Source organism: Micromys minutus, assembly GCF_963924665.1.
Source record: "Micromys minutus genome assembly, chromosome: 11".
NCBI lineage: Eukaryota > Metazoa > Chordata > Mammalia > Rodentia > Muridae > Micromys > Micromys minutus.
The window spans coordinates 42,100,317-42,117,286 of record NC_137980.1 but is presented as its reverse complement, the minus strand read 5'-3'; the positions used below and the strand labels follow the sequence as shown (position 1 = coordinate 42,117,286).

Below are 16,970 nucleotides of genomic sequence, written 5' to 3'. Positions count from 1 at the left end.
ATTCGGCAGGCCACGTCTCTAGCTAGGACTGAAAACATTTGTTTCCTGTGTGTTTCTTCTTCTGTGTTTATTAGTGAGGACAAAGGTGTGGATGCTGCAGTGGGGAGGTGAAGCCTTCTCCTTTGTCTGTGGGTAAACACCCGTGATGATCTTAGAGCTTTGTGGAAATCGTTACAAGAGAATGTGGAGAGATTAAGTGGTACAGGTTCAAGAAGGCAGTGACACTGTGAGGACCCTGCAGACATGTAAAGTTGGAACTCAGAAATCTGGTTCTGTGTTTTCCCTTCACAGACATGGAGGTGGGGGCTGGGAAAGGGCCATCTTCACCAGCAGTGACTCAACTCTCCAGGGACTAGGATTTACAATTCAGAGCCACGGCCATCCTTGTACCCGACACGGTTCCCACGGGAACTGGATGAAATGGTGAAGGGTGATGGCCATCAATAAGCCACTGTGTTTACGGTAGGGAAGACGTGTCTGTGGAGAAAACGATGTGAGTTCACCGCCTCTGTTCTCTGAGAGCCCAGTGTCTACAGTGAAGGAGTCTGTGTCGGTGCCTGTCTGCCCCTGGTCTGATAGCACCAGTGACCTCCAGTGGCCTTGATTCTGCAGATATATTATGCCAGCCCATCTGCGACTCTGTCACACACACCCCAGCACCCTTCCTGGTGGTCAGCACCCAAATTTTTCTGCTCTCATAACACACCCTAATCCCGTGGCCTCATTTAACTTCGTGACATCTGTGAAGGCCACTTTCAAATGAGATCACATTCATGGCCACCAGGGTTAAGGGACCTGAATCTGTCTTCGCAGGGGACATAAGACAACCCCCAACATCCTCCTCTGGTGTTTTCTTGCTGAGCAGCATCAAGTTGAGTCCTGGGCTGTGCCCCTGAGACGCCCAGTCTTTGCAGAAATTGAAACCACCGAGGAGAGAGGGGCGGCAGAGGCTACTGGGGCCAGGGAGCAGCTGGCCAGCATTCGTCTCGGTCCCGGGCGGCGGTAGCCCTGCTGTCCAGACCTGGCAAGTTCAGGCTGAGAGGCCATCGCTGCCAGCGAAGGTCAGGGCACCCTCCTTACAGGATAAATAGTCTGGGTCCCAGCCAACCCCTCCTGAGCCCACACAATATCTCTTTCAAAGATCTCAAAACATCCAAGCAGACCATAGCGAATTGACTTTATTGTTTTAAAACCAGCCCCTTTGAGCCGTCACTGCTCCTCCCCCCAGGGGAAAAAGTCATAATAAACGTCCCCACAGTGTGCACCTCTGTCCTCTTCTTCAATGTCAGCCTGAGACCACTGCAATCGTGCTATTCCCTGATGCTCAGCATTGATTTAACAATTAGCTGTGATCATTTTGATCGCCTCACCGCCCGTCTATGGCCAGGTTAGTGGCAGCTACTGAGTGAACGCAGGCAGCCTTAACTGGAGAGTTCCTGGGGACCAAGCTGAGCCTCTGGCCTCAGCTCATCCCTTTGGCCTGAGTTTCCTCTTCAGTGTTTATAAGATGTTCCCATTTGACAGACAAGAAAACTGAAACTCTGGGAAGTCTGGGGAGATCCTGATCAGGACAGGTCAAGGCACACTAGGTTAGGGGCAGGCTGAGTCTGGACCTGCTTGCTTGCTTCCTTCCTTCCTCCCTTCCTTTTTTCCTTCCTTCCTTCCTCTGTCTGTTTGTCTGTCTTGCCTCAGACGACAATTGGCAATACACAGTCTTGCCACCTTCTATGGATGCTGTTACCACCATCCAGTTCTGAAGTGGGTCTAACCTGGGATCCATGTGGCAAGGGGCTGTGTCATAGTAGTAGTTGTTAATCATCTCCAAAGGCCTTCCCAAGGAGTCCAAGCAGGCCCCCTGAGGTACAATGAACTGATTTCTTTCAGGAGGGATCTATATCTTAATGTGCAGGCTGTGTGCAGAGCAGGCCAGCTGTGGGCCGAGCAGGACAGTCATGGGCATATCAACGTGGGTGGGCCCCTGGAATTGCTAATGGCCTCTGAGCCTAGGCTTGGGTCCTGTCTCTGTGCATACCAAGTCAGCAGAGCAGAACAAGTCTGGCTTGCTTGGCCTTACTGTGTTCTCCTATTGGCCATGTCTTCAGCCTTTCTGTCTTCTGCCACTTTTAAGGCCCTGTGACCCCATGAAGCTTACCTAGACAATCCAGGAACACCCCCCTAATTGAAGGCCAGCTGATAACTGACTTTTAACATCATCTTCAACCTTAGCTCCCCTTGCCACATAACCCATGCGGTCTCAGGCTCCTGTGTGTGTGTGTGTGTGTGTGTGTGTGTGTGTGTGTGTGTGTGTGTGTGTGTGGTGTGTGTGTGTGCTGGGGGGAAGAGAGTTACTCTCTAATGACCATAGTTGTCACCCAACAAGTACAGAGCCACTACAACTCTGACACAACAGGCTGTCAGCACTGCCCTGCCCTCTGATGCGTTCATCTAACAGACAGAGGCCCTAGTGGTCTTCTTTTGACTTTAGTATATGTGCATGCTCATATGGGGTGAGCACGTGTGGGCATGCGTGTGCGGAGGGCAGAGGTCAGTGGCAGGTCTCCAGTCACTGCCCACTTTACTTCTTTGAATCAGGATCTCTCCCTGAACCGGAGCTAATGATTTGGCTAGGCTGGCTGGCCAGTGGGCTCCACAGACCCTCTAGGCCTCGGCTGTACTCCAGTTGTAGGCATGTAACAGCATGCCTGGCTTTTACATGTCCTGGGGATCCAAACCCAGGTCCTTATGCAAGAGCATCTCACTCACTGAGTCATCTCCCCATTGCTGTTGTCTAATAAAAATTCCTAGTGTTTCTGATGACCATAGAGTCTCAGAGAAAAGCAGGGTTGGGGGCTGCTGGAACCAGAGAAGACGGAGCTGGGACAGAAATCTGAGCAAAAGGGTCCTATGGGGAGGTGCAGGGAAGGGCATTCCAGATAGGGACCAGCCCCTGCAAAGGTGATGAGTGCTTGGGAGCTGAGGAAGGGCAGAGTCATCATGGCCAGGAGTAAGGAAGTACAGGGAGAGGCAGTAAGGCTGGGGGATGGACCAGGAGGACCCCATCTGGGCCTCCAGGAAGGCAGACGGTGCTGAGGACAGTAAAGACAGGCTCTCTGGTAATTTCTTGGGCCACTGCAGGAAGTATTGCAACCTAAGAGACTGGAGGCAGCCCTGGATCATTTCTGTGTGGTTCTGGAGGTCAGAATATGGAGTGAGTTATAGCAAGGTTCCAACTGGAAACCCATGAGACTGCTCCTTGCCCCTCCCCCAGCCCACCCTGTGGCTGTAGGATTCCCTTCAGGATGCATTTCTCTGCCTCTCCAAGGGAGGATTCCTGGGTTTAAGGGCCCATACCTACTCAGAAACTTCTCCCCCCACCCCTGGCCCCTGTTTTCCCAGTCATAGCTGCTAAGACTCTTTCCACGCAAGGGCACATTCTGTGGGGATTGGGTTTAGGAGGACACAGTTCAGAGCTTCACAGGTCCCAGCAGGACCTCAGTGTGATAAATCCTCTGGGACATAAGACTGGACTTGGGAGAGCAATTTGAGGTTGGGGTGGGGGAGCTACAGCAGGCCAAGAACAAGAACCACCCAAGCCCCAGAGGAGCAAAGGAGAGTTCAGAAGCAACCCAGCCCTGACCCAGACTAGAGGACATATGTGTCCTGTAGCCTAAGGCAGGAGGGTCACCAGGGGTAGAAGGGGTCTCTGTGCTCCCAGCTGCACGGGTCACAACTTATAGATGGATAAATAGGCTTTTCTGTCTGTGATAGTGTTCCTGAGACAGAGACAGAGACAGAGAGGACAGAGACCTGAAGAGGGGTGTGTGTGTGTGTGTGTGTGTGTGTGTGTGTTTGTGTGTGTGTTTGCCCTTTTGCTAAGCTTAGGGCTCCTCTCCACCCCTGCAGGGGAGCCTCAGGCAGCACTGTCTCCTACCAGCCGCTTAAAAATGAGTGTGGAGACATCTAGAAACAAGACAGCAGAAAGCAGTAATGAAGGGCTGGGGATGCATCACACTCTCAGAACGGGCATGAGGTCCCGGATCCAGTGCCTAGCAGAGGAGGAAAGGAAGTAGAGAGAGAGAAAGCAGCCGTGTTATATTATTATTATTGTTGTTGTTTAGGAAGTAGAGAGAGAGAGAAAGCAGCCGTGTTATATTATTATTATTATTATTTAGGAAGTAGAGAGAGAGAGAAAGCAGCCATGTTATATTATTATTATTATTATTATTATTATTATTATTATTATTATTATTATTATTATTTAGGAAGTAGAGAGAGAGAAAGCAGCCATGTTATATTATTATTATTACTGTTGTTTAGGAAGTAGAGAGAGAGAGAAAGCAGCCGTGTTATATTATTATTATTATTATTATTATTGTTGTTGTTGTTGTTGTTGTTTAGGAAGTAGAGAGAGAGAAAGCAGCCGTGTTATATTATTATTGTTGTTGTTGTTATTATTATTATCATTATTATTATCATTATTATTATCATACCTTTTATTCTCTCTCATACATTATCCTGACTGCAGTTTCCCCTCCCTCCACTTCCCCCAGTTCCTTCCCTCACCAAATTTATTAATATTTTTTAAACTACTTTACCATTTGTTTGATATGTGTGGATGTTTTGTCTGCACGTGTGGCCCATGCACTACAATTATACCTAGTCCCCTTGGAGGTCAGAAAATGGCACTTGACGCCCCGGAGCTAGAGTTAAGGATGGTTGTGAGCCGCCATGTGGTTGCTGGGATTTGAACTCAGGACCTCTGGAAGAGCAGCCCGTGCCCTTAACCACTGAGCCATCTCTCCAGCCCGCCGTGCAGCCTAAGTTTAAAAGACCCATCCCACAAAAGAGTGATCTCTTTCTGTTCTAAATTAGACTCAAGCTAGCTGCCGCCTTTCTGTCCCCAGCTGCCACCTGTCCATCCCGTGTCCCTGTGTCTTATAAGGTAACAATGTCCAGATGGCTAAGAGGATTTTTGTTTAGAATGATACTTCCTAGCACAAAAAATGATAGGAAATTCTAGCATCTCGGGTCCACAAATAAGGTTTAATTGGTACCAGGCCACCTGCTGTCATGTCTGTCCTATCTGCTGTGCCCAGCGAAGATGTGGGGACCAAGGTCTGCACTCAGTCACAGGCCTAATGGTGGCCTCCATCTTCCTGTGGAGAAAACCTCTCTCAGGAGTCCAGAGCAGCATGGTGTCCCTGGGGATTTGCCACTGGCCTGCAAGCCCCCTTGTGACTATGGACACCTGCCCCCCCAAGTTGCTATGGAATGCGTCAGGACCTTCTGTGAGCTTCACTCCCAGGCATAGAATGTCGGGAATTGTAACTGAGTCGAGCACCCAGCTGCTGTACCGAAGCCACAGGATTGTAATTAGTGCTGTCTGGAACAGTGCTCGGTGCTCTTCTTTAACCATCAGGGGGTGACAGTCAGAGACCCCAGTTCCTGTCGCCTGCTGCTCGACCCCTCATCCCTGCAGCCTCCTGTGTGAGGCCTATGGTCTGTCTCAGTCTTCTGGGGCGCCCGCAGTCACAGAATGTCACGACTGGTGACTTCTTTCTTGTTCTAAGCACAGTTGGCAGGAAAGGGTCAACCCCTGGTTTGTAGGTGGCCATCTTTCCCATGTGTGCCAGAGGACATGATCAGTGATGTCTCTTTGACAAGGACACAAACCGCTCATAAAGATCCGCTCTCCCAATGCAGTCCCTCCTCTGAGCCTCTTCTCCCAGGTCATCCCAGTAAGACACTGGCCTGTAGTACCCAATATGGCACAACACCACATCTCAGACCATATAAGCCAGGATCCATGAGGACTGTGGAGAGGTCATGCATTTTGTTTGGTTTTTGGTTGGCTGGTTGGTTTTGGTTTTTAGTTTTTTGAGTCAAGGCCTCATGGCCTCACATCTACTATACAGTTGAGGATGACCTTGAACTTCTGATTCTCCAACCTTCACACCCAGGCCTACCACCATTCCCAGTGGGGACTGAACCCAGGGCACTGTGAATGCTAGATGAGACCCTACCAACTGAGCCACGTTCCCAGACTGTACTGGCCAGTCTGACAAAAGTAGCCAAGTGTCTGAGTGACTGGCCCTTCCTTTGGGTGGCTCTGGTCCTTCTCCTGGAAGCTCTGTCAGCTCATCTGGGGCATGTTGATCACACCAGTGAGGTAGAACCCTGACATGTCTCAGGACTGCTAACAGGAGCCTCAAGCAACCCCATCCACCCTTGGCCTAACATTCACTCTGGATAGACACTACACACAGAATATGTGTAGGAGACATGGGTGGACATCATCTGGCAGGGACCTCAAAGCTGTGATGGACACATAGGAGCAGCTCCAAGGTCACAAGATTAAAAACACCGCACCCACCCCGTGATAGCAGCAGGCGGAGTAACATCCCATTCTGAGACTTTGGGATGATTTCGCCACTGAGGACCGGAGGTTGGGACAGGAGGAGCAGAAATAAACCCCACTAAGATAAAAGCCAGGGTTCAGAGCTGCTCCAAGCATCACCCTCTAATGGCAATTGGGGGTTTTAGGGCAAGTAGTGAATTATAGCTTGAAGAACCCCAGAGCTTGAGGCTTTGATCTGAAAGCAGGGACAGCGTGGCCCTTGCCTAAGTGACCACCATCTCTTCCTGGGGGACGCTAGGGAAGCCCCTCAGAATGTGTGGCTCAGTGGGGTGTCTTTGCTTCTGCCTGGAAACTCAGAGCAGGCAGCTTTGTGGGAGCTGGGTTGAGATGTACAGAGGTCCCAGCTGCCTGCAGAGTTTTATGAGACTCTGCCTCTGATGGCCACAGACACAGCATGTGTGATCTCAGAGGCTTCCCAGGTCGCCTGTGAGGTCATTTCACCGATCCCGCCTTCTTTGAAAAGAACCGATTTGGAGAAATGTCTCTTTACTTCCAGGAAGTGTTCACCTAGACACTGTAACATGGCTTATGTGACAGTAACCCCTCCATAAACCAGAGGTAGGCCTCTGTTTCCCCTAAGGTGACACCCTGGCTTCTGTCGAACTGCCCCCTCTTTTCTGGGCACAGGCAGCCAAGGGATTATTAAAGTATATTCTGCAGGTCTGAACTCTTATGTTGTCCTTGGGCTTAGGGCTAGAGTCACCAAACACCCAAAAACTAACACAGGCAGGCCCTTGCTGTGGAAAAATTATATGACATTTACTATGGGTGCATGAAGGAGAAGAATATCAGACAGTTTTCTGTGCAGCCCAAGCTAGCCTGGACCTGTGAGCATACACTGACCAGATATTAACTCAAAATCAAACATATAGTGACCATGTAGTGATCTGAGGTGTTCCTGGCAGCATTTATATCATGACTTCACTGCCACTTTGGACAGGAACATATACTGTGCAAGCCATCTGTGGTGATTTGAATAAGCGTGGCCCCCACAGACTCAAGAGTTTAAATGGTTCACCCACAAGGAGTAGCAATATTAGGAGGTGTGGCCTTGTTGGAATAGGTATGGCCTTAGAGTGAATGTGGCCTTGTTGGGGGAGGTGTGGCCTTGATGGAGTGGGTGTGGCCTTGATGGAGTGGGTGTGGCCTTGATGGAGGAAGTGCATCAATGTGTGTGTGAGGCTTGAGGTCTCCTATGCTCAGGCTCCACTCAATGCAAATGACAGTCTCCTCCTGGCTGTGTGCAGCAGGTAGGCAGGCATAATGCTGGAGAAGCAGCTGAGAGAGACAGACACTGGGACTGGCTTGAGCTTCTGTAAAGCCCAACCACAGTGACACACTTCCTTTAACAAGGCCACACCTCCCAATCCTTCTCAAGTAGTACCATTCCCTAATGACCAAGCATTCAAATATATAGTCTGTGCGAGCCTGCAGTCTCCCTGCCTGCACATCCCTGTAGATCTCAGAGCCCAGAACTCAACCTGGGTAATTAAACTCTGTACCATTTAACACTATTACTATGTAGCTGAGGCTAGCCTCCAACTCTTCATGATCCTCCTCCTCCTCAGCCTGCCAAGTGCACAAAGAATGAAAATCTTAGCTATAGTTTGTTGATAGCCTACTCTGGGTAGCTCTGCCCTTGAAAGCCCTGGTTTCTTAGAATCCTTGTCAGACACCAAACGACCCACATTTAGCTTCATTTTACAGAAGGGAAACTGGAGCTCAGAAAGATCACCCAATTGTTGACAGGCATCAGGGAAAAGCATCAATTACATGTGGGTTGCCTCCTGTCTCCCACCCTCTTCCGTGTTTGGCTTTCTCCAAAGAGATGTGTGGTTGGGGTAGAGAGAATGAAGGAAGCCCATAAAGGCCTGAGGTGGGGGTGGGACCAGAGCAGGGTGGTGTGGGGCTAGGGCAGGGGGTGGGGCCAGGGCAGGGTGGGGCGGGGCCAGAGCGTGGTAGTGTGGGCCAGGGCAGGGGGCGGAGCCAGGACGGGGTGGGGCAGGGCCTGAGAGAATGCATTTGGGTTGGGTTGGGTTGGGTTGGTTTGGGTTGGGTTGGGTTGGGTTGGGTTGGTTTGGGTTGGGTTGGGTTGGGTTGGGTTGGGTTGGGTTGGTTTGGGTTGGGTTGGGTTGGGTTGGTTTGGGTTGGGTTGGTTTGGTTTGGGTTGGGTTGGGTTGGGTTGGGTTGGTTTGGTTTGGGTTGGGGTGTGTTGGGTTGGTTTGGGTTGGGTTGGGTTGAGTTGGGTTGATTTGGGTTGGGTTGGGTTGGGTTGGTTTGGGTTGGGTTGGTTTGGTTTGGTTTGGTTTGGGTTGGGTTGGGTTGGGTTGGTTTGGTTTGGTTCTCAACACAGGGTTTCTCTACATAACCCTGGATGTCCTAGAACCCACTCTGTAGACCAAGCTAGCCCTGAACTCCCCCTGCCTCTGCCTACTGAGTGCTGGGATTAAAGTTGTGTATCACCAACTCCTGGAAGCTAGATCACTTTAGACTGGCCCCAAAGAACTACAGCAAGAGCTACCTGGACTGAGTGTCTCAGCAGCAAGCACAGAGTGACCTGAGCCCTGCCCAGGCACCAACCAGCCCCGCAGCCAGCCCAGAGCAGACATCTCCATCCCTTGGGTCCAGTGTTGCTCCATCCTTATCTACCTCACAGTACTGTCAGCCAGTGAAGGGCACAAAGGGCTTAGGTAAAGGGAAGCTAGGCTCAGCCCTGGAAAGAGAGGGGTTTCCATAGCAACTGTCACCATCTCCTTAAAAAGAAGGCATCCAGAGGGCAGCAGGCCCTGAAAGGGACACTCAGAGTCACCCACAACCAACTAGAGAAATATAAATCATGGCACACCTATCGTGATAGCAAAAAAATGGCCAACAGTTCCATGCTGGATGCTGGGGAGGGAGGACAGGTGCAGAACATGATGCAGGGACTCTTACACCAGGCAGCCCTCCATGATCTCCTCCAAGACATCCAGGGCCCACAGGGAATGTGTGTGAGGATGCACACACCAACCTTGTTGGAGCCTCACACTGTGCCCCTGTGGCCTGGATGCAGTTTATCCTAAAACAATTCCCCTGTTGCTGCCCAGGGTGCTGATGTCGGGAGGTCATTAGGTCATGGGAACGCAGGGTGGTTCTCATGGGTTCCTTCGATTAGCTAGCTGTAAGAAAGTCACAGAAGAGCCAGCAGGGCCACCCCATCCTCTGCCTGCTGATGTAATTTTTCATTTACACACACATACACACACACACACACACACACACACACACACACACACCCTCAGGCATCATGGTACCTGTCAAAAATGCCTTCCTTATTCACTGGGCAACCTGATCTTGCACACTGGGCCTAAGATTTTAATCAAACCTTTTTTTCTTTATAAAGTTAACCTGCCTCCAGTGATTCTTTATAGTAATAGAAAAACAAGGGACTGGAGAGATGGCTCAGTGGTTAAGAGCACTGACTGATCCTCCAGAGGTCCTGAGTTCAAATCCCAGCAACCACATGGTGGCTCACAATCATCTGTGATGGGATCTGATGCCCTCTTCTGGTGTGTCTGAAGACAGTATCCTTATATATAATAAATAAATCTCTAAAATAAAACAAAACAAAACCACAATGGCTTTATCTCAGATTTTAAAACACACACACACACACACACACACACACACACACACACACACACACACAGAGAGAGGGGGGGGGGAGGAAGGAAGTTTCTGCCTGCAACTGAGATGGGAACTGAGAGGAATTTAATGAAAAGAGAGGACAGAAGACAAAAGGAGCCCAGAGTGAATCACCTCAGCATCTCAAGACGGGGGAAGTGCTGCAGGCTGTGCAAGTGTGAGGACCTGAGTTCAGACCCCAACACCTCTACAAAAAGCCGTGCGTGGTGCCACGCCCGAACTCCCAGCACTGGGGAGGCTGAGACAGAAAGATCCCCGGGCCCTGTCTGCCCTGTAAAAGCACAACCAAGAAGCTGAACCTTCCCAGTCCTTCACCCTCTTGTCTAGAACCTGTCACCGACACATCTAACCACAGAAAAGGCTGGGGGGTGGGGTGGGGTTTGCAGAGGATCCTACTCAGAGTTCAGCAAAGGGAGAGCATCCTGTCTCTGAGAGAGGGTAGAGACCAGGGAGAGGGCTCTGGCAGAGCCTGCCAGCCTTCCCATCTCTCTACCCCTCACCACAGTGTCCATCCCTAACAGCCACCATCAAAATGAGTCTGGGAAACCACTGGAGGCGGCAGGCACTGCTACCCAAGATGTCTCACCCCAGCTTTCTGTGGTCCTCCCTGGCCCAGGAGGGATTCCCTCCCTGCTGGGCCTGCAATGTCTTCACACTAAGCTATGTTCAGCTGTTCATTCTTCAGATGACCCCGAGTCACAGAAGGAAAATAAACAGCAGGCTGTTCTGAGAAAGAGCCCTGACCACCCTTGCTCTAGTCTGCCCTAAGTCAGCCTTCTTGGCTTCGCAAAGAAGAAAAGGCGTTGTCCCGGGGCAGGTAGGGTCACCATGGCAACCAGTGAAAGAAAAATATTGGCTCAGGACCCCCACGACCACGTTCTCAGCACAAAGGAGATTTAACTTGCCCCACAGGGACAGAGGGCAGGGATAAGTCACACCCAAACTACTCAGAGTTCTTGCAACCAGGACCAGAGAGACAAACTTCAGTAAAATGGGCTAGCCTTAGACTTTCCATCCAGGCCTTCAGCTCATGCGTGTGTGCAGGCTAGCTTTGAGGACAGAGAGGGGTCTCAGTGGGTCAGAGTGGATCCTAGTGGGTCAAACTGGGATGGGTAAGATCTGTGCCCTTCAGGATTGAGGAGCCACTGTGTGACAGAAGTCAAGAAAGTCCCAGTGGGGTCCTGCGTCTCTGCTTGTCCCTCTATTTCTTCTTCCTCCTTTGGACCTCAGCTCAGATGAAGCCTTCCCTGACTCCACCCTTTCCCCGTCACTATTCGGGGTATCTGTAAGTCCCCCAGATCCTGAGGAGGTGGCTGATGGAACCGCTAGAGAGATACCTTCTCCTAACTTTCTTGGATCAGAGTTTGCACTGGGCATGGTTATTTCTGTACATGAGACAAAACAGAAGCAGAAAACTAGCTCGTTCTCCAAGGAGGGCAGGCAGACCCTGTGGCAGAGGCCAAGGGCTGCCTCCGGTGTCTGGCCTTGGGCCTGTCATCATGCCCCTTCCTGCCCACCTCTGTGTCGGTCTTGAGTGGTCTCCTTCCTGGAATAGGCAAAGTTTTCTTAGAATCTGCCCTCAGCCACATCCATTCTGTGACCCTGTTGTATTAGAGGCAACTTCACATAAAGTTAACAAGGGGGAGGGGAAACAAGGCCTGGTGTGTGGCCTTTCTGAGGACATTCGAGGGACCTTCATGGAGCCAGGCAGGCTTGGGGGCACCAGGCTGGTTATTTTTCCCAGAGTTTTGTCTGGGCAGAACTACTCAGCTCTTCATTTTCCTCACTTCCCGTTTGAACCCTGGCGTTGCGTATGTACAAGAAGCCTTTCCTCTTTCCCCGGGTGATCAGAGATGGGCTTATTTGGCGGACTTGATTTTGGAAGTGCGAATTTTACTCAGTGAAGAAACTGGAGTAGTTGCTAACAGCTGGTAGCAGATTAATAAAGACCCCACTGTGTGCTATCAGAACCTGTGTGGGGGCGGGGCTGAAAGTTGCTTGGCCTCTACATTCTGACCATTTTCGTCATTGATTGCCTCCTTCTCATTGAACTCCCCTCGTGCTGGCTCTTGGGCTAAAACTTCTAGAACAGATCTGGGGTTCTCCTTAGCTTGTGGATGCCCCTTTCCTCTGCATACCTAAAGGGCAGGGTCTCTGGACACAGATTTCTGGGCTGGCAGTGTTTTTGTGAAACACTCTGGCCCCTGCTGGCCCCATGAGACATGTGTCACCTCAGGTTGTCCCCTACAGCACAGGATCTGTTTGGTTGAACTTGTGAGTGAATACAGATTCCTCCAGAGGTACAGCCCATCCGCCCTGCACAAGCCCAGTCCTCAGCCCAAATTTCCCCAGAGAGGAAAGAGAAGGACGGCTGTGCCTTCTCGAAACTGACATGAGGAGGAAATGAGAAATCACCGTGATAAACAAATACTGCATGATTCTACTTACATGAGGTCCCTGGACCAACTGCGTCCAGGCAAATAGGATGGCAGTTACCGGGGACTCTGGGGGAACGGGCTTTTAAAATGTGTGCAAGGTTCCAATTTTACAAGATTCTGCAGATTTTCTAGAATGTTCTAGAAAGGTCTTTGTGGTGGATGTTATGATGGTGTCATGGGATATAAATGCACTTGATGCCCCTTGCTGTACACTTTAAACTGGATAAGATGGTGTTGTGTTCCATAATTTTAAACCACAGTTTAAAAAACAAATAATTTTAGGCTGACCATAACCGCGTACAACTACCTTTAATCCCAGCACTCAGGAGGCAGAGACAGGTGGGTCAATCACCACCAAACCGGACAATCCCTGGAATCCACATGGTAGAAAAGAGACCAACTCCTGCAAATTTGCAAGTTCCCGGACCTAGACCTTAGAAGCAGGCACCCACACACCTGCACTGGAATAAAACAATGTTTCAACCTCCCCCCCCCAGCCTCCAACCGCCCCCTCAGTAAGCAGGGCTGACACCATTTCCCCCACACACCCCTATTTCCCCCTCCTACCTCCCTGCTGTTTGCTCAGTCACATTTACTGCTCTCCTTAATCCCTCAAAAAAGATTCTTTTCCTTGTTTACTAAACAAACCAAGGCTAGAAAGATGAGGCTCCTGGTCACTGGTTCTGCCCTACCCCCACCCCCTTCCCCCAGCCCTCCCTGATGGGGGGGAAGCTTAACCTGTCCTGTCCTCCCACAGGTACCCCAGGGCTCTATCAAGGCGCCAACGGACTGACCAACACCACCGGATTTGGGAGCGTGCACCAGGTAGAAATGGCACCCGCCAGTTACTTCCCTTCTCACTTCTTTCTTTAAATGTTCCCCTTAACTCAAGGTGCAGGACAGAGCCACCTTGAACCCACAATTCCCGCCAGAAAGCTGGTCTCTTAGCCCTGGGTTTTGGAATTCCAGGAAAAAGACTGGACAAAATACCACTAGAAACAAAATTACCAGATCCCCAAGATGTCAGAGTCTGAGCAGGAAGCACTTAGGGAATCTCAAGCATGGACTGTAGGAGCAGCCTATGTGCTTTCCTTGGACCAGGAACCTCTCCCTGGATGATGCATCCTGTTCCTTCTGCATCTGATGGGAGCCTTGTCATTGCTTTCATGGGATGCTGGCCACTGTGGAAGTCAGGTGGTTTTCCTTCGAGTCGGTTAATCCACCCAGGGCCAGCCTGAGCTACATGAGACCTTGTCTTACACAACCAAAAGAAAGATTAACTAGGGGCTTCGGGGGGAGGGGGAGGATAGCTCAGTGTTAGGAATGGCAGAAAACGAGTCTCAGTACACACCTGGGGTGTGGCAGGGAGTCGCAGCTGCCTGCAACTGCAGCTCCGGGGGATCTGGAACCTTCTTCTGGTCTCCCTGGGCACAGACACAGACACATACATATAATTGATGAGCCTAAAGGGCTGGAGAGAGGGCTCAGTGGTTAAGAGCACTGGCGGCTCTTCCAAAGGACCCTGATTTAATTCCCAGCACCCACATGGCAGATCACAACTTGCCTGTAACTCCAGTTCCAGGGGTCTGATACCAAAAGTGCACATAAAATAAAAATAAGTAAATCATTTGGAAGAAAAGAATTAGCCTACTGAAGGTAGAGAGTCTAGGCCGGTGGTAGATTGTCAGCCTGCTCAAAACCCTGGGTCCTATCTCCAGGACTTTTGGGGAGACCTTCTACAAGACCCTCTTTCTGTAAATGTACTTCCTATAAACCTGAAATCCTTTCCAAACAAAAGGTTCATGTGTTTCCAATACACAAAAATACAAAGAACAAATATTCTCCCCTCCAGCTCCATGAACTACACACACAAACCCAAAGCTTGTATCTGAAATGAGACTTTTCAGATGCAGTTCTTCTTTTTTTAATTCGATAGTTTATGTATTTACATTTCAAATGTTACCCCCTTTCCCAATTTTTCCCCCTCCCATACCCCCTCCCCATACGTCTATGAGGATGCTCCCCCTCCCACCCACCCACTCCTAGTTCAACACCCTGGCATTCCCCTACACTGGAAAAACAAGCCATCACAGGACCAAGGGCCTCTCCTCCCATCCTCTCCTACATATGTTGCTGGAACCATGGGTCCCTCCCTCCGTGTGTACTCTTTGGTTGGTGGTTTAGTCCCTGGGAACTCAGGGGGGGTCTGGTTGGTTGATAATGTTGTTCTTCCTAAGAGGTTGCAAACCCCTTCAGTTCCTTTAGTCCTTTCTCAAGCTCCTCCTCTGGGGTCCCTGTGCTCAGTCCAATGGTTAGCTGCAAGCATCCTCATCTGTATCAGTATGGCTCTGGCAGAGCCTCTTAGGACACATCCATATCAGACTCCTACCAGCAAGCAGTTCTTGGCATCAGCACAGATGCAATTCTTAACTCTAGGTATCTGACCATTTTACTCTAAGACCCTGCCACAAATTCAGACACCTTGGTAATTCTGACTTAGCATAAATGAGCTGGGGCCCAAACTTTCTATGAGTTTCCTGTGAGTGAATCACTGATAATGGTGGTAGTGGTGGTGATGGTGGTGGTTATCATGGTGGTGGTAATGGCTGTGGTAGTGATGATGGTGATGGTGGTGATGGTGATGGTGGTGATAATGGTGGTGGTGGTGATTAGGATGGTGATGGTGGTGATGATGGTGGTGATGATAGTGGTGATGATGGTGGTGGTGGTGGTGGTGATGATGGTGGTGATGGTGGTGGTGATGATGGTGGTGGTGGTGGTGGTGGTAGTGGTGGTGGTGGTGGTGATGGTGGTGGTGGTGATGATGGTGGTGATAATGGTGGTGGTGATGATGGTGGTGATAATGGTGGTGGTGGTGGTGGTGGTGGTGGTGGTGGTGGTGGTGATGGTGGTAGTGGTGGTGATGAAGATGGTGATGGTGGTGGGGGAAATGGTGGTGATGGTGATGTGGTAGCTTGGATGAGGGTGATAACGACAGCAGTGGGGCCGAGAATCATGGCTGTATTGAAAGAGATGCTAGCTGGGGCCGGGGGACCCTGATATTGTAGGGATTGCTCCGTTTGGAACTTGTTCCCTGAAATGTGCTTGAAATGTCCTTCAACCCAAGGTCTGCACTCCACCCATCCTTCACATGACATCTTAGAGGTCTTGGAAGGATGCTGGGCTGTCAAGACCCCCGTCCTGTTCTTCAGGGTCATCAGCAAAGGCTAACCTCCAGGCTCCCAAGTCCTAGGGCTTGGGGGTGGGTAAGGCAGGCAGGGAATGTCAAGGACTTTCTCCACCTCCATCCCCCCCCATCCCCCACCCTGGACACTGTTCTAGAGATGGCAGGACTCAGCAGAGCGGCCACACCACAGCTCCGCGGGAGAAACAGGTTCAGATGGGGATTGTTACCATCTCAGCCTTCCCAGTGTGGGTCAGCTCGCCCCATCCTGTGTCAGTCAACACGCGGCCACCCCTGTCTCCACTCTGTGGCGTCATCCCTCTGTCCCCGTGCCTCCTTTACTTTTCGCCTGTGCCACTTGCACTTGGCTCTTGGGTCAGAATCCATATATGGGAAAACCAGACGGCACAGTCTGGATGATCGGGGCTAACTCTGAAGAGGGGGCCTGGGCTGCCAGGTGTGGCACCTCACTCAACCTGTCTGTCCTTTCCTCTCTCTCCAGGATTACCCCTCCTACCCCAGCTTCCCACAGAACCAGTACCCCCAGTATTTCAGCCCATCATACAACCCGCCCTACGTCCCTGCCAGCAGCCTCTGCTCCTCACCCCTCTCCACGTCCACCTATGTCCTCCAGGAGGCTCCTCACAATGTCCCCAGCCAGAGTTCGGAGTCACTGGCCGGTAAGTACACTCACGTTTGCTTGCACTCACGCCCGTGGTCTGAGCTCCCGAGTGAAGCGGATCTGTGAGCTGTGTTCCAAAAAAAATGCATGCTTGCACAGTCTTCTCTCTTCACCTCTCTACCCTTGGGAACAAGCATTTATTAAGCACCTACTGTTTTCTAGGCAGTCCTTAGTTTGAACAACTACCAAAAAGGGGGCTCTGAAGATCTCTTTAAAGATGCAGTTTTGTTTTGTTTGAATGCATGTATGTTTTGATGGCATGAAACTGGAGTTAACAGGTAGTCATGATTTGCCACACGTGAGCTGGGAACAGAACCCGGCACCTCTGTAAGAACAGCAAGCCCGTTTAGCCACTGAACCATCTCTCCAGCCCTGAGACACTTGTCCGTTTGGTCTTTGTAGACTGCAATCAAACAGTCTTACAGATACATTTACAAGCTGGAGAAGAAATGACAAGCCACAATCCTCACAAGGGCTTCTCACCCCCCCCCCACCAGCCCGCACCCCCCATCTTCCACAAGGAACAAACAGTACAGGTCAGAGTAACAAGTACGGACTAGTAAC

General features: G+C 50.6%; 1 protein-coding gene across 3 annotated transcripts in view; it reads left to right on the top strand.

The window, feature by feature from the left end:
* EYA2 (EYA transcriptional coactivator and phosphatase 2) overlaps nucleotides 1-16,970 on the top strand; it is a 164,259-nt gene that overhangs the window by 94,091 nt on the left and 53,198 nt on the right. For all 3 annotated transcript variants that reach the window (XM_080924721.1, XM_080924719.1, XM_080924720.1), the window contains 2 exons: nucleotides 13,298-13,365; nucleotides 16,227-16,404. In XM_080924721.1, coding sequence (XP_080780847.1) covers nucleotides 13,298-13,365; nucleotides 16,227-16,404 — 246 coding nt within the window. The remainder of the gene's footprint in view (nucleotides 1-13,297; nucleotides 13,366-16,226; nucleotides 16,405-16,970) is intronic.